Source organism: Neltuma alba, unplaced genomic scaffold (genome assembly GCF_004799145.2).
Source record: "Neltuma alba isolate B1F8T4 unplaced genomic scaffold, ASM479914v2 tig00011964_pilon, whole genome shotgun sequence".
Classification (NCBI taxonomy): domain Eukaryota; kingdom Viridiplantae; phylum Streptophyta; class Magnoliopsida; order Fabales; family Fabaceae; genus Neltuma; species Neltuma alba.
In genome coordinates, this window is record NW_021636542.1 from 1 (window position 1) to 21,274 (window position 21,274).

Sequence of the window (21,274 nt, forward strand, 5' to 3'; positions counted from 1 at the left end):
AATCGTCGCCTGCCACACAACCAAAGAGAGATTCGGGGTTCTGGGCAAACGCTAAGGCTAAGGGCATGGGTCTCCTCTTGGTATTCTTCCCTGAAGAAAGCCCCCCAGTTGCCGACAAAACTAAGTTATTTTCCTCACCTTCTTCTTCGCCTCCTCCTGCTTCTTCTTCTGTCAAGAGACCCAATTCCATTCGCATTTTTTCCACTGCTCAATGCATCATTCCATCTGCGCTCTTCTCCTCTTCACCACTCTTGTTTTCTTCACTCTATCTACCATCGAACCTACGGCCCATCGTCGATCTTGTCGGAGAAATCTCCCATTATTCACAATCCCACTGCAGAGCCCAAAGCCCAGCGGTTGGTTCCCCAAATTGGGAAAATGTGCCTTCAACAGCGAGCATCTTCCTTCGCCCGCTCTGCAACGGATGGTACTCTGTACAGAGAGGAACCAGAGCCATGAAAGATCTCGTTTGGGTCACGTGGCTGCCGACACCACCGACGAGGAGTTTCGCTTGTTTCTCAGAGTTTTGCATAGGTCAGGCCTCACTGCCAGCGCCGACGTCGTTTTCATGTTCGATTCTGCTTCCTTGTCATCGAGATTCACCCCTATTATTCAGGAGGAGAACGACTCGTTCTTGTCACTCATTCAACACTACACTCAAATGAATGTGACCCCATCCTCACAAGAACCGGAAATCTCCCAATTTCGATGCTACCAGGTTTCTCAAGATGGTCAAGAAGGGGACGGAAATCGCGGAGCCATTGTGGGGTGCGAGAACTAGAAGTAATCTCACGAACCCGGAAACAGGGAATGGCGGATCAGAAGAGATCGTCCCTCTGTTGAGTTACGGGTCGGTTCTCAGATTTGACCCGGAGAGCTCGATCCGGAGAACTCGCTGGCCGGGTTCTAAACGACGTCCCCCTGAGTTTGAGAAGATGGGCGTGCTACCCGATGTTGCTCGGTCGGGTCAAGCGGAGTTTCAAGCATGTAATGCTCGTAGACGTGAAGAAATGGTAGTGGTGAAAGACCCGCTGGGAAGAGTCCGGAACCGGAGCCCCGAGACCATTTTGTTACATAGACATCCAGAGAGTAGTAGCTTTAGCATGACGCAGAGTAGGAACAACTCGGAGAAAACTCAGGGAGGCGGACGAGTCAACTCGGCGATCATAATGGGCGGAGGGAAAGGCATCCGGCGATTATCGAACGCGATGCTCACGCAAATTGTTCGGTGGGCGATGAAAAAACGCGCGAATAACTCGGTGTCGGAGGCGGCGGTACTGAGTCATCTGGTGGGGAACCGGTTCACGTTGAAGAACGTGAATTTGATAACGGCAAACGAGTCAATTTCGGACACGAGATCAGTGGCTGACCCTAACTCAGCTTCTTCCACGTCATTGTGGGATTACGTAATATTCAACGCGGCCCACATGATCAGAGTCTTAATTCTTTATTAAGAAGCACATATGCTCGTCTGAAGTAGATTCTTCCCTATATAGAGATTGTTAGCCCTCGACACGTAGAAACAAAATATAACGATTCTTTTTAAGATACTCTCATAATATAAGTTGAGATTTGTATTATGTGATGTAGATCTGGTTCACAGGCGGTTTGGCTTGTGTCTTTGTGATGTTACAGCCGCCGAAAACTTGTGACAAAATTCAGACAACTTATTTATTTTTTTATCTGCTAGAGACAAATACTCATTTTTTAATACTATTTTTTGTTGGTGTATGTTTTATATAATTTAAATTCTTAGTTCAGCCACTCCGTGATTCAATGGTCACGCCAGGAAACTTGTCAAGAGCTGATTCTAAAAAAATTCACGTATTGTGAATTGTGAAGTTGTGATGAGATCATCAAGAATGGGGGGCATTAATAACGACAGGGGGATAGTTGAAATGCAATTTTATTAAATTAAAGACAAGGATTGGCGCGACGTGATCCTGTACAATTGGACTTTGCGATGCTCACCACGTAATAACTCAATTAATTGCACACGGGAAATATGCCAGGTCAAAAAAAAAAAAATCAATGTGCTAATTTAACTGCTTACAAATACACTTTACATAAATTGAGATATTTTTTTATATACTTATCTTGTACTCCCTCAATTCCTTGTTATAAAATTTATTTAACTATATTACATAGTTTAAGAAAACTACTAAAATTAGTTAAAAGTAATAAATATATTAAAAATATATTTTTTTAAAAAAATATGCCCTTATTTATAAGTAGGTGTGTGTGAGTGAAAAAAATATATGGAAAAAAGATAATATGAGAAAGTATATAATTAAGCATAAAATAGATAAAAATGCATTTATTGTTTAGATAAATTCAAAAGGAATCTTATAAATAGAGACAAATCAATTCAAAAAAATTAAATCTTATAATAAGAGATGGAAGAGTATGTCCTAAATCAACATTGCTTATAAACCATTTCATTGAAAATTAAAAAGGATGAATTAAACTTATTTTTCTTCACTAACATAAAAAAGGCAAAAGCTTTATAACTTTTATATAAAGTGATTTTGAACCCTCGAGTTTTGATATTAACATTGAAAATAATGCAAGCATATATATACCAATAGATTTTTAGAAGTAGTATTTTTCACCAGCTAGACACGAAACTATGACTTATTTTTAAAATTTTATGCAATAAACATATTCATGAAAAGTTAATTCTTTAAAAAATTAAAAATTCCATTGTCAATATTAAACTTAATTATAATGAGACAAACTTTTTGGCTTACAGAAAGACATATTCCTTCGATTTTAAATATAAGACCTTTACTTTTCCGGTCCTAAATATAAAACCTTTATCTAAACCCTTATATAAAAATCTTATATTTAGGACTGGAAGAATATGTCTTTTAAAAGATTATCGCGCAATTTCAGGGCAAGAAAGTTGCATAATTAACGCATAACTCACGAAATTTCGGGCTTGGGAGTTACAAAGTACAACGCTTCGAACTGTTCTTTTCACCTTGTGAACTCTAATATACTTTCTAGACGCCGGCATTGTCAAATCGGTTATTGGGTCAATTAAGCATTTAATGAATTAATGCTTTAAAATTTAAATGCATTTTCTCATGAGCAACGAGAGCCAGCCCATAAACGGAGGGAGGATAGCCAGAGAACAAGAAATATACATTCATGGGGATGAAAATGAATAAAGAATTCAAATTCACAACTAACAACCCAGCAAAGTTTCATTCTTTATAGTTTATATGAAAAAGCAGTACATATACACCCGCCCCCCGGACCAATAACAACATGAATAAATCCATGTATTAAAATTACAAACCTGATCAAATGAAAGAATGGAGCTGTCCACCGTCTTCATAGCTACAATATGTGAACATCATTACGCGAGGCAAAACCAATTTCAAAGGAGAAACTAAAACTCACTCTCCAGGCAGTATCACAATCAATTCCGATACTAACCACAGGTTTACATCCATCAAAGGCCAAACAGCAAATTGTTACGCACCGGAATCCAACTTGGAGTTTCAATAATACCACAACCATCCCACAGATAAAAAGTGGATTCCAACAAAAGTATGTTAGGATGCAAAAACAGCAGATATGTATGTCACTCATTGTAATATTCAACTCTAGAACAAATCTGCTTTCCTTTTCTGCATGTCTTGCTTCCATTTTGGCAATTTATAGAATGCTTCTTTTGTCATTCCAAATACTGTGTTGAAGTCTTCATCCGATAGATAGGCCTGAGATACACCAATTCGAGAGAAAAGACTATATATTGACATCACTCCCAACGGAATAAATTAAATCAGCAACGGCAAATCAAGACTAACCTCTCTTCGTTTGAAATCTATTCCAGACACAGGATTAGTAGATTTGGTCTTCAGTTGATCATAACTGAATGTGCTCTGACTACTTTGATTATCATTCCCATCCTCAACATTTTCCTGTTTTGGGTTCTGAATCACCATTGCTACCAGTTTCGGTTGCAAGTTCTTCAGTCTCCTTGGCATCTGCAGCTTCCTCAGGACCTTCGGTTTCGGACTGGCCACTTTCACTCTTAGCTTCTGCTACAAGAAATCACACTAGTCAGATATTCCAGAGCACCCGGAATTGGTTGCACAAACAAGAGAAATATTAGTTGCAGCAAAGGGCAGGGAATATTCTGATTTTTTTTTTTTTTGCATCAGCGACACAAGCATGTGATTTCAGAGCCTCCCATTGAAAGGAAAAGGTTGCACACGAGTTTATTTTAGGTAAATGCAGGTTTTGTCATGCAACGAAGAAAACCAGATTTCATATTTTTCCAAATATATGTAAAACGACAATTGCACAAAATTTGCATGTCAATTTGGAAAAAAAAGAAAAGAAAGGATGGGCTCTGCCAAATACTGAAAGAAGCAACCAGTTGTAGCATCACTGAAAATGAGAGGTTCCTTTTGTGTGTGTGTGTGTTGGAGGGGGGGGGGGTTGACCAGGATATTTGCGTATAAAGCAACGTCTTGCATGGATAAGAGCCTTATCTTATCTTACCAGAAGCACTACTTTCTGCAACAGGACTGCTGATTGGCCCAACAGGAGAGGAATCAGGTGAGTGCTTCTTCTTCTCAGCAGTGAGAACGTTTGAAAGAGCAGCTACCGCTGCTGCTCTTTGTGATCCTTGACTTGTTCCAGCAGACCTGGGAGCAACAACATTCTACCGGCGGATGATGAATTAAATGCAGAGTTCAAGGCAGCTAGAGCTTCAGCTCTTTGTCTTGGACCTCCTGATTTATTACTACTCCGTTCAGTCTATCTCTATCCTGCGCCAGTGAAACTAAAAACAGTTAGAAGAAGGCAAGAAGCACCAATTTTCTTACTATTGTCTTTTCTCCATCTTTTGGAGCTCCACTGGGAATAAATCTATGTTATCTACCCAAGTTCCCCTCGCCCGATCCAAACACCTGAGTAAACCTTGGCAGCAGTAGAAGCACTAATATAATAGGAGACATGATATATTAACAATATTATTCTCTGTCACATTTTTTAGCACCCCATTCAAGAAGTAAAGGACTGCAATCCCCTGCAGTAATATGTCGCGCATTTAGAAGGGTGGAAGTGCAACAAAGGCCTTCTTTCATCCACCTCTAATTTTCTCTCTTTCTATATCTCTCTTTTTAATGTTACGTTGTGCATTTATTTTCTAAATGCATAGTATCCTAAGCCATAACTAAAACAAAAATGCCAATTCCATATGCTATGCTTGGTGAATGCTCTGTGAAATTGTGATAACACAGCAACTGCTTCATAGGAGTATCTTCTGCTTGTTTGACGATCATCGATTATAATCAATAATACCGAGAACGAAAATGCTAATACTCATCTATATGCAAGTTAACATACCGTGCTGGATGTTCTGTCAGAAGGTGAATTAAATGCAGAAGATAAGGCAGCTAAAGCTTCTGCTCTTTGTCTAGGTCCTCCCCCCTTGACTGGATCCATTGGACTTATCCTGTCACCAAATCCAACAAAGCATTCTCAAACAAATACAAGACGAAACTGTTGAAATAATGAAGCCATCAACAATAAATTCACATATGATTTCTAACGCACAGCGTTTTGTGTTTGCAGGGATTGGTGTATCCTAAAGGGGAGAAATGAAATTAGGTCAGTCAAAGGTTATGCACAGAATTACATGTCCTGGAGAAAAGTTTTTAAGCATTAACACTAAGCAGACAAACTGGCATTTCTTTAAGTAATTAAATAATATGATTTCTTCTTTAAAATCTTCCGCATAGACTTGTCCATTTTACTTCTTATATGAGAACCAGAAATGTTATCCGATACTGACGCCCTGCGTACTTCACTTTTTGTCTTTCCCTAGTATAAGGAATGCTAAAATATCACAGCAAGGAAACAGCACCTAAGTTTGTAAATCATACGGTAGTTGGCACCAGATGCATTTTTTAGCATCATCAAACAGCAAAATTCCACCAAATTCATTTAGACAGGAAAATTACCTCTAAGTAAAAATTTTTCATAAAATGACGGGGCTAGAGAAGCCAAACATGAATAAAAGTATCTATTGAACCTCTTGCACATGAATGAAGTGCTCTGACAATTTCAATTTCTACATCAAGGTATGAACAATAACAAACATACATTCAGTAAGCTGAATAGCATTTATAGTTAATAATACACTCTTCTATTAAATTAGATCAATGCTTTTACCTCTACAGCATGGCCAATGCCGAAAAGTAATGACACCTTTTTTCTGGAACGAGTTTCCTTGAGCCTGCAATTCAACAGGAAAATAATGCATAGGTAAAACCTACGTGCTTTGGCCTTTTAACTTAGCTTGTTTAAATGCTTTCTTAAAACTTCATGATCACATCAATCAATCACAAATAGCATGTTAATCCAATAAACTTGAACAATGACCAAGGGTGTGTTTGGGTGACACCCCAAACCATGGTTTGGGGACCCAAACCATGGTTTGGGGAATAGATCACCCAAACACCCCCTCCAAAAACCAAAACCATGGTTTTGACTCCAAAACCATGGTTTTGGAAAAAGCAAAATTTTTTTGCTTTTGGAGAAAAAAGGGAGAGTGTGAGGCCTATATGATATGTATCTTGTTATTTTTTTTATAAACATATTTTTTATAAATATATTTAATCTATATTTTATAAATATATATACACATTAATTATTTATTAATTATATTATCTTATGTATTATTAATTATGTTGGTAAAAACATATTATTAACAATTTTATTTCTTCAAATTAAAATATATCATAAATCTATTTTTTCTGTAATTATCATATTAACTTATGTCTTTTTTTTAGTAATTTGTATATATAAAAGTGCTTCTGATAACAACTATCCAAACACTCTCACTTCTCAGAATCACTTTTTTACAAAATCTATTCTTCACAGAATCTATTTTCCCCAGAATCTATTCTCCAGAATCATTTTTCCAAACCACGTTTGGTTTCATCCAAACACACCCCAAGTAAAGTTGTTTCAGACGACAAGCAACTGCTTCTTCTTTTTTTTATTTTGGGGGGGGGGTGGTGGTGTTGAAGACAGCAACTAAGGACCATAGCCTTTGCTCTAAAACTCAACCTTTGATTTAATGTAGGTGGACAGTGTTATATGAGCTTAATATTTTGATTTACGTATCTCATAGAATGAGAGAGATATACATTGATAAAAGAACATTGCGAACCCTATGTTTCATGGAGACTGAGGCAGTTTTGGTTCCTTGATACTTCCACTAGTAGTTCTCCCTTCTAAAATAACTATTTGGTAATATATTGTCAATCCTATGGTCCCGTTTAATACGAAGCATTAAAAATGAAAGGGAAGGATTAGGATTGGGATTAAAAAAATATGTTAAAAAAATATTTAATACGAGTGATTGCTTGTTACTTGGGGTTGGACAAATCTGTCTACATGGATTTGGGAAATACCACCCCTTAATCTGAAAAGACTGCTTATCACTCTATATTATTTTCCATGCTTCGCACCAAACAGGACCTATGTTTCATGAAAAGACTATATTATTTTTTCGGGCATATATTGCTAGCAAGCATGTCCTTTACCCTACCAACTTGGACATGCCAAAAATTGCGATGAGTGATAATGATGACTAAAAAATATCTCAGACAAATGATAAAAGGGGAATCCCGACGTTTGAAAACATACAGTAGCTTTTGCATTATCCCATGAAAAGTATGTTGTGAAAAAGCAAGGTTCGTTGCCCTCTGTAACTTTATAGAGCGGTACGTAAGGGGAGAGTCCCTCTAGAGCTGCAGCCCTATCTATATATTTCTGTAGAAAAAAGAGAAAAATCCATAATCAATCATCTGCATCATGCAACATAAGTATGAGAAATAGAAATCTAAAACTCTTTAAAATTTTTACCTGGCCAAATTCGAAAGCATTTTGTTTTTCTTTTGAATCCACAGATTGACCAACCCAAACAAACACTTCAGCATGTGTGTCAAGTATGAGGATATCCTCTGTCAACAGATCATCTTGGGAAAAGTTGTAAACCTCTTCTGCCTGCAGAGCAAATAATAAAATTGAATTTGAAAACATAAAGAACGAAAGTTACAGTTATCAAGTTTCCTAACTCAGAGGTGAAAATTGACATAACGAGGTCTCAGCAACGAACTCACCTGAAACTTTCCTGGTGAATCCACATGGCCAAAGAAGAAAACAAACTAACATTGGTTAGAACATTCAAACTGTCCCAACCATAACTCTAATAAAACATATATCAGTATATAAACTAGCTATTACAGAACAACATTATGTTGGGAAAGCACCAGTAGAATGTACCCAAAAACAATACCTTTGCTTAATGAAAACGTGAACAAATGTGGATCTCTAACGGTTTCATTAGTGGCTTTTTTGCTGGTGAAGCTCTGTTTTCCTCCAAGTGCAAACCAAAAGGCTGAACTTTCTGTCCCTTCCTTGGCATGTTTTATTGCAGCTCCTGGCTGAGCAATGACAAGTAGCACATTGCTCACAAAGTTAGCAACCTTTTGAATCCACTAGAGGAATAATGCAGTTCATAGATGTGTAATGCAGTTAGGGAATAACCAGAAGTGCTGTAGTCAGAGTCACTGTGAAATGTGATTGACCATTCATCGCAAAATAAAAAGTGTAGTAGTGTACAGTAGAGATATGAAAAACATTTTCAAAAGCACATATTCTAATGGTTAATACATAACACAGTCCTTTATTCAGGGTCCATATTTATTATTCACTACATATATGAACTCCCAAGAGTTTGAGATAATTGGGTTATGCTCTAATTATGCTCTAACTTCCGGTATTACCTGAGCCATTTAGTCTAAATCCCAAAAATTCGAGCCAAACAATGTACCTTCAAAACTCAGCAATTTTAGCTGCCAGCTGCTGCTGTTCAAAAGAACATTGACTTCCATGCCAAGTGAAAACTGATGAGCCAGATTGCAGCAGGAAACACTCAGTAGAATTCAATGATGTTCCCACCTGAAAAAGAATACCACAGATGATATAATGCAGCAAAAAAAGACTAGCATGAACGGAGAAGCTCGTAGAACTTTCAATACGATGTGATAAAATGAAGAATTCAACGGGGACATACTGCATCAACTTGCACTGCTTTATTATTATGTATTGAAGTTCCAGAAATTCGAATAAGTGCAATACTTTCTGCCGTGTAAGTCTCATCTTGCAAACCTTTCTCTGCTATTAATTTTTTGTAACCAGAACTCAAGCCTCCCTAAAATGGATAGAGGTCAATCAAAATCATTAGAGTCACAAGTTTTAGACTACATACGTTACAAAGAACACAATATACTATTGCACTAAGAAACGTAATACCTTAAGGACCACCATAGGCTGAAAGAGTGCAACAAATTGTGGTGGCTCTTTACCTTCAAATATGCGACCCTGCAAGAAAGTATTTCAATTAAAAAAATTTCCAATGTATTATCCAATTTTACATTAAGATTACAAACCTGAACAGGTCTACCCTTTAGTGAGTTGGACATGGTATTGGCCAATCGAGCAGCCATCCTTTGGTCTTCCTGTATCAGGAATAAAGCCAAGTCAACTTCTAGATAGGCATAAATTCTCAAATCTCTGGCAACCAAATAAGAATAACATAAATTAATAAAATTCAAGGACAGTCCATAGCAACCTTAGATAACTTCTTGTCTCATTACGACTGTGGATAATCGCTCTACAGTGGTAATTATTGCAAATATTTCTAATTATGTTCTTCGTTGTAGAGTTGGTAACTAAGCTAGTTTTCTTCTTTTGGTTACAAAATTAATATGAAGACTTGTGAGGATTCTGCTATGAAACATTACAAAAGAGATCAAACACAATAGCCATTGCATGTTATATGCAGTGATACAGAAAGTAATCCGAATAACTCTATTGCAGATATGCTGCCTCCCATTAAAGATGGGGGAAAGGCACTTTATGGATTTTTCTGATGTAGGATTATAGAAACATTTTCAATCACAAATCTGGATTAGGAACCAACCAAAATTTAGTAAGAAATAACATATTACAATTTGTGTAACATTTTATCTTAAACGGGGAATGAAAGAAATCACCTCAATGCTATCTTTACCAACCAACAACACAAGAAGTAGTCTTCCTTCCTCTCACCAGAGTGGTAAGTATACAATACTATGTAACAATCTCCACTGTAAAACTTCCCAATATCCTCCTTAGGCAATGGATTCTTGGCACTTCCATTGATTAGCCATACCTGGAAAATCAAAGGAATATCACGTTTAAAGGTATCAATTCAGTTAAGCTAGAGAAACTATGCAAAATATATATATATATATATATATATATATATATATATATATAAGCTCACCTCCATCTTTCCACCTCCTTCAAGCAGAGGTGGAATTTCCTCATTGACTGGTGTACTTTTCGTCATCCCCTTGACACCCATACCTTGTTGCTTCAGCAAAGCTAGCAACACATGAAATCCCTACTTAGTATGGCAAGTTATACACAATTGCTTGTACAAATTACAAGTTAAATGACGGGGCAGTCTACCTGCAACTTTTCCTCTCCCTTCCTCAGCGCCAGGAGCAGCAGATCCTGATGGCCAAGTATCAAAGTTGGACTTGAACGCATGTGTCTCATAACCTTGAATAATTCTGGTTATCCGGGTTGACTTTGGCCTACTTTGACTTGCAACAAACTCCTGGAGATATTCCCACAGTTAACAGAATTCACTTTTAACTAACAGGTGAAGCTTTGGATGTTACTATGTCACTACCTCAGCAGCTTGGCATGCCGCTTTTCGTTCTTCGACTTGTGTTACTCGGCCAACCCAGACAAACACCTCCGCACCACAGTCCAGCAAATAGCATTTGTTATTCTCCAACAGTGATTTAGATAGTTCACCTTCAACAGGTTTGACCTCGCCATCAGCAATACTGCAAGGACAAGTCGAACAACGTTAATCATCAGCATGCAACATTGTCATTAGCCAGCTAACACCTGCTCATATATTCACCAGAGGGCATACAGAGCATACACTTTAAACGACTCTATACAAGCACAAGTATTCAGGTAAAAAGACTGAGAAACGAAAGCCTTAGATTTGGAAGGTAATATGTTTAATAGATGACACAAATTGTATCGTAAGACATAAAGTAAGAAAAGAAAAGAAATAAAAATGTGTTCCATCTGAACTAATTCCCCAGAAAGAAAGAAACCTATCAGTCATGCAAGAACCACATGATTTCTTTACATGACTTTAACTAACCGCAAGCATTGATTAGGAGTTAATTGCAGGATTAAGACTGAAGTGGAAGAAGGAGAATAAAAAAGAGTTCACAAAGTTTTATACCCTCACACAATACACACCACCATCTGGACATCCCTGGAGCAGGCAGTGCTGCCCCAGAGAGTTAACTGTATATCTTTCTATATGATCAAGTAATTTATAATATTTTATTTCCTTTCATCTTTGATCTGATTTGAAATACCAAATCATTGGGGCCTTGCAGAAATAATAAGCTTTATATGGTAGTCCAGAATACATTCCTTGACTTTGATTAATGACATGAATTGATCTAGGTTAAAATAGCTGCCATGGGGTTTGATCCCTGGCCATGTGTATGGGAAAAAAATCTTGCTGGGCCTGGGAAAGGCAAGATCCACTTCTGTTATCTTTACATCTCAAAAGGCATTAGCCCTAGGCTGTCAGTTGGGGACACCCTTGGTACCCACAAAAACGAAGAAGATGAAGAAGCTGCTAGCATCCATTATCTACTATATGATCCCTTTCAAACAGGAGTCAGGTAGATGGAGAACAAGAGGATGAGGAAAACATCGCACCAATAAAGTTGAGCAGGAGTAGTCTCTGGAATAATATCATCCTCGCCAATGACCTTCTTCCCAATGGGAGCAAATCCACCGAAGAGAACCCAAAATTCACCTGAATCTGACTCAGTATCCAACTTTCCATCATCTGCAAGGCAGTTAAAAACGCACAAAGAATCAGAAGACGTAAAGACTAAGCTTCCAAAGAACAGGAATACAGAATTATACAATTACTTAGTCAACAAGTATCAGGGAAAACAGATGTCCTTACCAACAATTGCAACATCACATTTCCCCTCATGATATTTTCCTTTAAATACTGGGTTACTTCCAAAGCTTTGGCTCTTTCCTGAATATTTGAATTTGCCCCATTGAATTGATAAATCTTATTCTGAGTGTCAAGGATAAATACATCATCATGGTTCAGGGAAGACCGGGCAAAAGGGACCTGCACAATAAAATTGCTAATTACACACACAGTCAGATGAATGTTAACCAAATCTATGAAGTTCATGTCAAAAGAATTCTCTGCCTGTTTCATCCTGACAACTCGTTTTCCTTTGCATATGTACAAGCGTGTTTCAAACACTTCTTCTTCAGGTTTTTTAAACCCAGATGCAACACCTCCCTCTAGTGGTATTATACATGGTTTAAAGTACGACAAAAATTTGTCAGATTCATGGCCTTGGACTTCCCTATGCTGCACCGCACGTCCTCCAAGAGCTGCATCAAGTTCAACAGCTTTGATGGCAGCTGCCCCTGCCTCATCCTACAAGAATGGTCACAAATTAATGTCAAGAAAAAATTATTCTCCCCCCCCCCCAAAAAAAAAATATAGTGGTCCCAAAATTTCCAAACAGGAATGTGAACCATTTAAGCCTAGACCCTCCCAAGATAAAAGCTTAGTATTCAGATCATCTGAATTCTTCTTTGAAAGAATTAGAACAAAATGAAACTTGATAGAAAACAAGAGTACATCATAAAAGTAATCACCTTTGTGTTAAATGCAACTTTCCAAGGATTAAACTGTTTTAGAAACCTCTCGCTAAAATTTTCTATTCAACTCTCCATGAAAGAAAGGTCTGATGGAAATTGAAGAAAGAAAGAGCATGAGGAAAGGCAAGGTCAAAGCTTACCTGACTTGTATCCTTTCCAAGCCAGAAGTGTATATCATATAAATAAGTGCCTCCTTTGCCTTGTGTTGTCTGTAAATATACTGAAAATGAGCATCCCAAAATAGAGATCTATGGCCCATCTTCCCATAGTAGGAATTAAGCCATAGGCTTCAATCTATCTCGTCATCGGAGTACGAACTGTGTTATACTTATATATCATGCCACATGTTCTCTTCTCTTGGAATAGAAGTTAAAATTTGTATTATTTTAGAAGCCATTAGAAATTTTCCTTATCTATTTTACTGTGAGCATGCTTACATAAAGAACAGTAATATGATTATTGTCTCTACGTTGTATCAGGAGATATAAAGAAAATTATGGACATTATGATAGCATATATAGAATAACTGTTTTCAGAACATTCAGTCTCCAATTTCACAAAAATGAATGATAAGGGAAAATTGCCATAGCCCACACCTGCAAAATGATGTATGAATCTCCCGTGTAGAACTTTCCATGCTCAGATTTAATCAACGGAACTGGCTGGAAATTCTCAATCCTCCATATTTCAGTCCCTCTATAACAAGTCAAGTATAAAACCTCTCAAAGAATAGGGTAATTCAACAATATAACTTCCATTTTTATAGCAAAAGATCACTTTCATATTGTTTAGCATTCTATGGGCAGTAAAATTTTTGCATCAACAACTGAAAAATATTCCCGTGGAGAAGTTTTTAAAAAGAAGAAAAATACAAAACATTCATTTATTATTATCCAGTCAACCCATATATTAAGGATACACTTTCTGACCCACTGCCTGGAATGCAGGATCCAAAACTTTCGTAGAGCTAGACATGGCTGATAATTCCTTCTAATATGATATCTTTCCAGGAAGAACGCCACGTGAATTCCCAAAATTCACCGTACAAGAAAAACATAATTAAGAAAAATAATAAAGAATATACGAGCATGAGAAAAACATATATAACTTGGCAGTTAGAGCAATTGTGTATGCTCTGTAAGGCCATACCAAGCAAACAACTGTCATAATTAAGTTCACAAGTGCGACAAATAACAGAAACAATAAAATTTCACAAGATATGTCACGATGGATGTAATGTCTGTGTCTTTGTTATCATCATTAAGGTGGTGATGCAGGACACATGCGCAGATGAGCACGCACTAGGACCAAGAATGGGTAATGCTTGCAGATTAGATCATCCCATTATTTGTCTTGTTTTAATGTCCAAGTTTCCCTGTGATTTACCAATGGTAAAGGCTTAAACATACGGAATCAGGTTTTATTCCTAGTCTTTACAGTAAAAGTTATAGGAAGAGCCATGCAAACGTTTGTACTGCTTTCGTTAAGCAGATAATCATATTTATTACCTATAGCAGCAAATTGCTCTCTTCTAAGTTGAGCAATGCAATCAGACCATAGGTGTAATGTCTGGGGTTCTTTTCTAAATTTCTCTAATTTTATCAAATGTCCAGAGTGGATTTCTTTGGCATGCATCTAGAAAATTCGCCCCACCAAACCCAAGTTGACTCTTCCTTCAATTACCCGAAAATCAATAAAACTCAGTAATCTAATTTCACATGTGCCATTGAAATCACCAAAAAGCTGCCATTTGGCCCTTTAAACACCCCTCCTATTGACAGGAAATCACCAGTACTACCACAGGCACCGATTGTATACCCATGATCCACCCTAGACCCAATTAAGTTTGACAAACTTAACATGAGTCAAGCCTTGACATTATCATCTCAGACCTGAACTTATACGGACTTCAGTTCATTAACTGGTCTCTTATGTGTGTCTTCCAGCTCCTACAAGCAAAAAGATATTTGACTTAGACGCTGGTCACTAACAAATCACATCATACTTATGGCCATGTTCACCCCTTAGGGACCAATTACTTATTTTCTTTTTTCCCTGCCATTTATTACTTTTTTTTTTTCAACCATTGATCATTAATGAGAAATAATTACAAGAATATTCACAGTTAAAATAATTTTGCTTAACATGCTGGATAAAATTGTTTGGATGTTTTTCCCAGGCTGATACGTATCAACACTAAGCTGAACCTGGCTAATTAAGATGGAAAGCAAAGAGCATGTAAATCTCCACCACTTAGGCAGCCAATTCCTGAATTCCAGCAGAACACAATGTGTTGTCAAAGCTGCTTATATGGTCAAACCAACTTGTCAACTTGCATAGAACTAGATTGTACACTTCTTTACTGCTCAATAACGTTGCAAGCTTAGAATGAATGACTTTTAAATGTTTAACGGCAGAAGAGGACGTCTTGAAGGGCTGTCAAACCAATGGCCCTTTAACATCAGGATGATGGTCTCTACAGTAGTTTACCTCGATGAAGAAGTCTATGCCAACAAGTTCCATATCACCAAACAGATAACCCATCTATGTCACATTTCAAGGTATTGAACTCTCTAGGCAGCTGTTAAATTTTTGAAGTAACAATACTGGGTAAAAATCACAGCTTGAAAATAACTGACATTCCCTGGTTGCTATGGCGTATAACATCTCCCAAATCCAAGTCATCATATAGCCATATGGATAAAAGGTTTCAGAGTTTCAAATTATTTCAGTATTCTGACATTTGATAAAATATATACAGTACTCTAATGTCTAAGAAGCTCTCTAAGACGCAACAGCTTATGGCAATGCACTGAACGATAACTCGGAATTAACAGACAAGACCTATGGAATTTTGAGCAGTAATATGATCTGAGATAAAAATTTACATAATATGCAGAAATAAATGCAACATTTTAGTTTAATACTAGGAGATCTACTTGATATGTTGCCACAGACGTGAATGGCAAGATCAGCGAGCCCTTTTGCATATTGTTCGTTTAGTCACCTCTGTGTCATTTAAAAGCCAATAGAAAATATGCCAAATAATCGAAGCTTATAATAATATTCAAATCAGGACAAGTGAATACAGGCGAGAGATCTCGCGACAAATAAGCAAACGATAGGAAGAATAATAGATTATCAGAGAGCTGATTACTGAATTAAATCGGAATAAGCGGCCACAATAATAAAAATGCACACCAAGTGATCAAAGAAAATTAAAAGACACACAAGCTCGTTAACGTTACCACAATATCATCTAGCACCGGATCAAACGTATGGTAATGAATATGAAAAATGATCGGGATAGAATCAGATAACGATTACGGGCAGCAGGAGATCGCCGATCGCAATAGTATTGAGAATTGACCAAAGTAACGGGACACAGGGAACAGTTGTAAGAGGGAATTGACATACCTGAGATCTAGCGCTGTGATGATGGGGGATAGGATTGAAGGGGCACAACAGAGATGGGGAGAAAATGGGTAAGGCGAAGGACAAGCTTGTAGAGCTGGCAAAAAAGAGAGAGAAGAAAATACTTGGAAAGAAAAGTGAATTATTGCTCTGCCTGTGCTGTGCGAGTCTTCTCTCTCCAACTTTTTAGCCTTTTAAGATTTGTAATTCAGATAGTTGGGAGAGAGAGGGAGGGAGGGAGGAGGGAGAGTTGCAGGGAAGAAAAAGAGAAGCGGTATGAATGAATTATGACGAAGAAAGAGTGATGAAAGAGAAAAGGAAGTTATGAAGGTATAGCTATCCTCAAGCCACGAGATTGAAGCTTGTTTGGCGAAAGGAAATCGTTATTTAAGGCAAACACATCTGTGGCATTGGCATCAGCAATATCAGTGCTTGGATCAACAACATTGGAACATTTCCCCCCCTTGCTTCCATCTTTCTTACAAATTAGTATAAATTTTAAATGAAAAAAAACTGGAAAATCATTTGCTGAAATTTGAATTAAGAAGAAATTAAGTGGATAAGAATGCCTTTAGCTTATTGGTTTTGCAATTAAAAGTTTAAATTTTTATACTCACAAAAAATTTATCTATTTCGGACTTTACAGAACAATTTTTTAAAACTTGTGCTTCTGAATTATATGTTTAAATCCAGGTAAATATTGTTTACAAAATTAAAAAGAAGGACGTCCTCATCCACAATTCCACACGTACTACTCCTAATATAAACCCATTAACTAATTTGATTAGATTAAGGAAGTTAGGTAAGTTAGTTAATTATAAAAAAGTGACACATTTTTCCTAAAACACTATAATAATCTTTCTTATACCTCATGTCCTTCTTCTACTTGATTATAGTTGATGGAGTATTCATAGGGGTAATTTAGAGAAAATTGATAAATAGAAATGGATCTATATTTAGGACCAAAACCAACTCAAGAATGGGTCTATATTAAGGACCGGAGGAGTATAATAAAACCAATTACTTAAAGTCTTGCGAAAGCTATTATTTTATTCCTCCAAACAGAATGTATGGTTAACGTGTTAAGGGGAAAAAAAAGGACTGGGCGTAAATTTAATCAAAACCGAAGTAAAATTTACTGAGGGAAATTCGCTAGTTCATTGGCCAAGAAAGCGAGTCAGAGTGTTTGGAATGAGTAAACTGTAAAGTGGCAAGGGAAGGCAACTTGAAATTAGGCCGTCTTATTTACAGATTAAGACATCTCAGTGCCGAAACACACAAGGTGGTCCAATCCACAACCAACGTAACTCCCACCGCCTTAATTTGCCCATCCTCTTTCTTCCTCTGTTTCATTCCTTTGTTTTTCACATTTTGATGACTTTACACCAATTTGGGAATTGAAAATCGAGTCCTTCACAATAATCAAACACCCAACAAAAAGGATACAACCCTCTTGGATTCGTCCTCTGCTGTGTTTAATTTTGCACAGAACGAGTAAGTGGGGTTATCAACCAAAGCAGGTGAAGTAGAACGCATCAGTAATGTTTCATAATTGCAGGGAACAAAGCCACCACCCCAGAAGGGATAGTAAATCTTATATGCCTCAATATAATACCAACTGCAAATTTTAAAGCTTAGGTGCCCGGAGTGCTTTGGATCCAACACCTGCAATTTCAACGAACATTTTGACTGTCTCCAATTGCGGAATTTAATTCTGTTGGTGACATGGATTTAAGGCAGACTTCCGACAAAGAACAGTGCAATTAAGAGGGAGATAAAACTATAAAAGGGAAGGTGGGGGTCTACCATGAAGTTGGGAAAAGATATGTCCGCAGAAATGAAAAAGGAGTCAAGGATGCAAAGAACGTAGGAGCTCTTTTTGAGTTAAAAGGAGCACATCAAAAACTAAAGTTCATTGTAAAAGCACTTCAATCCTTGTTTGACTCATTTTTCCTGAACTGCCTCGAATTCAAATCTTCCTCCTCAATACTCAACTAGCCATCCAAAACATGACATCTGCAACGATCCATTGGTTTGCAAAACTTAAACTGAGTTACTATAATCATCTAAAATGGAACAATTTGTGAACAAATCTACATGCCATAATGGACCGGCCTGCCCAGAACAGAACCGGTGTTTCATAAACTCTCCTTTCTCACCTAAATCCCATCCAGGAATATTCCTAATGGCACATGAAAATAATATATAGAGTATTCATTTGCAGCAGAGAATCATTTTGGAGGGACTAAGATAAACAATGAAAATAATTTTAAATTATAAACTTCAAAACAAAAATAATAATATGTACTCGCTGTTTAATTTCATCATGAAAAAAAAAAATTGTACCAGTGCATTGCTTTAAAAACATTTTGTATTATGACTGTAATTGTTAAGGACCACATCAACACGCGAATCACTTTCTTACTAGAGACTGCTAACTATGAGGAACTAAATGATCAGATATAATCATGTGTTTGAAGGAATTGATACTTATACTGGCTAGCTTGCCAAATGCCTAGGTGAAGGAGATATCAACTTGTAAATGCTATATGTTCATTGAATTTGTTGGCAAATACTACATCTGGTTCTTAATATAAGAACTCATTTGACTTTTATTTTGATCCTAAATATAAAATTCAATTACTTTGTCTCTCATATTTATCCATTTTTTTCAAATTAATTCTTGTAATAATAGTGGTTTGAACCAATACACTTGATTAGTAAAGATATTTTAGAAAGACAATACCTAATTATTATAAATAACTAATTTAATTAATTTTCTTAATATGTTTAAATTAGTTAATTAATTTTTATTTTAAAAACCAGAGATAGTTTATATGTATTCCGTGAATTTGTTATTTCTGGGGTTATATTTAACTATCCCCCTCCCTCCCAAAAGAAAAACATGGTCATGATTCCATAGCCGTTGTATTTAAAAACACACACATTTTACACTCTTTGGAGAAAAAGATGTCTCTTTCTCTCAACAAAATTTTTCTTTCATATTATCCCATTAACACATATGATCAAATTAGTTCTTGTTCAGTGCTCTTTTAAAAATGTAAGCCAATGGAAATCACTGATTTTGGAGCGCATTAGAGGCACAGGGTACTTAAAGGAGACTTTATAAGAAGTCACTTGAGCTTAAAGAGAGAGAATTCCCTTTGCTTAGAGAGAGATTGCAGGTAAGAGGTTCCTTATTTCTCATGTTTTTTAATTTCCTTACTTGCACGCCAAAAATAGTACCACTAGTTTCATTAATCTGGATTATTATTTTACATTCCCAATGTCTAAAACTTTAAACACTACGAGCACCAGCACCATGTTGCATAAATAATTAGCTAATTCAGAAATCAATGCGAGCAGGTTCTAAAAATAATAAAGGAACCTGCACTTCACTTTTTAGTATATGAATCCGGCAGGCTCTGGTCTGCAATATCTCTTATATCGTGCCAAGATCAACATCATGAATGCCAACTCTAGTCTGTAAATTAATTATTAACATCTTTATTATTAAATCATATATATATAATAATAGAAACAGAGGTGGGGAAAGGGAGAGAGATTTTAAGCGGGTCCCTCATAAATACAAGGATGAGAGGCATCACGGCCATGGCGGGCCACCCTGCTGGGGACGAAAGGGTAAATATGCGAAAATGGCTAAAAAAAAAAAAAGAAACGAGGAAAGCTTCTAGGACATGTATTTATGGATTGGCATATAAAGGAATATTCACTGGGTGGACCAGATATCATGGCTATAATTAAGAATAAATATTTTGAAGTGATAAGAAGAGTATTAGCAAATTAAAGCCAGCTCATATGGCCATATCTACAATTGATAGAGTGACAAATTAAACCATAATAAAATGGATGAGTCGCTATCACCTTTGTTCAAACCTCAAATTATACAAAAATATCGTGTATTATTTATGTATCTGATTCAATATCAAAATGACCCACTTCAGACGTTAATGTATACGTGCAGGATCAACTAATTAATCCAAATATTACTATTTGACCAAAACATAACAATTCAAGTATTGTTGGAGTATTTTAATTTCTTTATTGTTTCTTCAAAGGCCTTATTTTCTCTCGGTTTGATTTTTGAGAGCCTTGAAGAGTTTCGCTCACTTCCCCTGTAGCTCTACATGGAACCGAGACATTTGGTGCTCCTTTCATTTGCTTTTAACTCGTCTCTTTTCATTATATTATAGTATCATCAATATAAAAAAAGGTAATTGTTTGTTTTTATTTTTATTCTAAAACGTAAAGAAAAAATTGCCTAGTCATAAAATTTAGTTTTATCTGGTATCCCAAACGCAGTCCAAGTGTGTGTCTGGGAGGGGTGAAGCTTGTATTGGACGGCTAGGGCGGTGGCTTTTTGGTTGGGGAAATGGACAAGGGAGAGACCCAGGACTTTATAACGAACAACGATATATTTTTTTTCCAGTTGGCGCGACCGCCACCACCGCCATTTCTAAAGATTCTTATTTTTCTTTTCATATTTTCTGTTTTCCGATTGGATCCATCAATTGTGTTTTATATTTAATAGTGTAAAATTCACATTAACCCCGTAGAAATATTAAAGTTGCGTGGATTTTTCGTGACGTTGGCGTATTTTAATTTCTTTATTGTTTTTTTAATCCTCTCCATTGGTATGATTTTTTTCCTCCGGCCAACTATCCGTTGATATGATTAAATCCATTTCAAGTACATGTATAATATAATTCTATACACAATTCCGTAAGCATTGTAGAGTATTATGCACGGATAAATCTTTTGATGTTTAAAACTTCACAACGAACCTCTTCAAACTCTAAAATTAGGGGATGTTTCATCAGCAGATGACTAATTTAGAAAATTAGGCAACAAATTTGACTCAGTTGACTTATAAAATTGGTTTATCAACAAGCAGTGAAAACTAATTATTTCCATATTATGGATATCCATTTTTATATCATTATCTTGTAATGTCGCAATTATATATAAAAAAATTTCAAATAGACGAAACAAATCAACCCTGTACAAGTGATAG

The 21,274-nt window shown here is 36.5% G+C and overlaps 1 protein-coding gene and 1 pseudogene across 1 annotated transcript; one reads left to right on the top strand and one right to left on the bottom strand.

Moving 5' to 3' along the window:
* The first annotated feature begins 211 nt into the window (after nt 1-211).
* LOC114720109 (uncharacterized) lies at nt 212-1,454 on the top strand. The gene is made up of 2 exons (XM_028905721.1): nt 212-630; nt 719-1,454. The coding sequence occupies exons 1-2, from the start codon at nt 212-214 to the stop codon at nt 1,452-1,454; spliced, it is 1,155 nt and encodes a 384-aa protein (XP_028761554.1).
* A 1,737-nt stretch (nt 1,455-3,191) lies between these two features.
* Nucleotides 3,192-13,827, bottom strand: LOC114720106 (villin-3-like; annotated as a pseudogene).
* Nucleotides 13,828-21,274: the final 7,447 nt, after the last annotated feature.

What these genes read in the sequence shown, in the direction of transcription:
- LOC114720109 (XM_028905721.1), top strand. Translation starts at nt 212, where the DNA reads ATGCATCATTCCATCTGCGCTCTTCTCCTCTTCACCACTCTTGTTTTC. An exon ending in ATTCAGGAGGAGAACGACTC is followed by an intron (nt 631 to 718) that starts GTTCTTGTCACT and finishes CGATGCTACCAG; the next exon opens with GTTTCTCAAGATGGTCAAGA.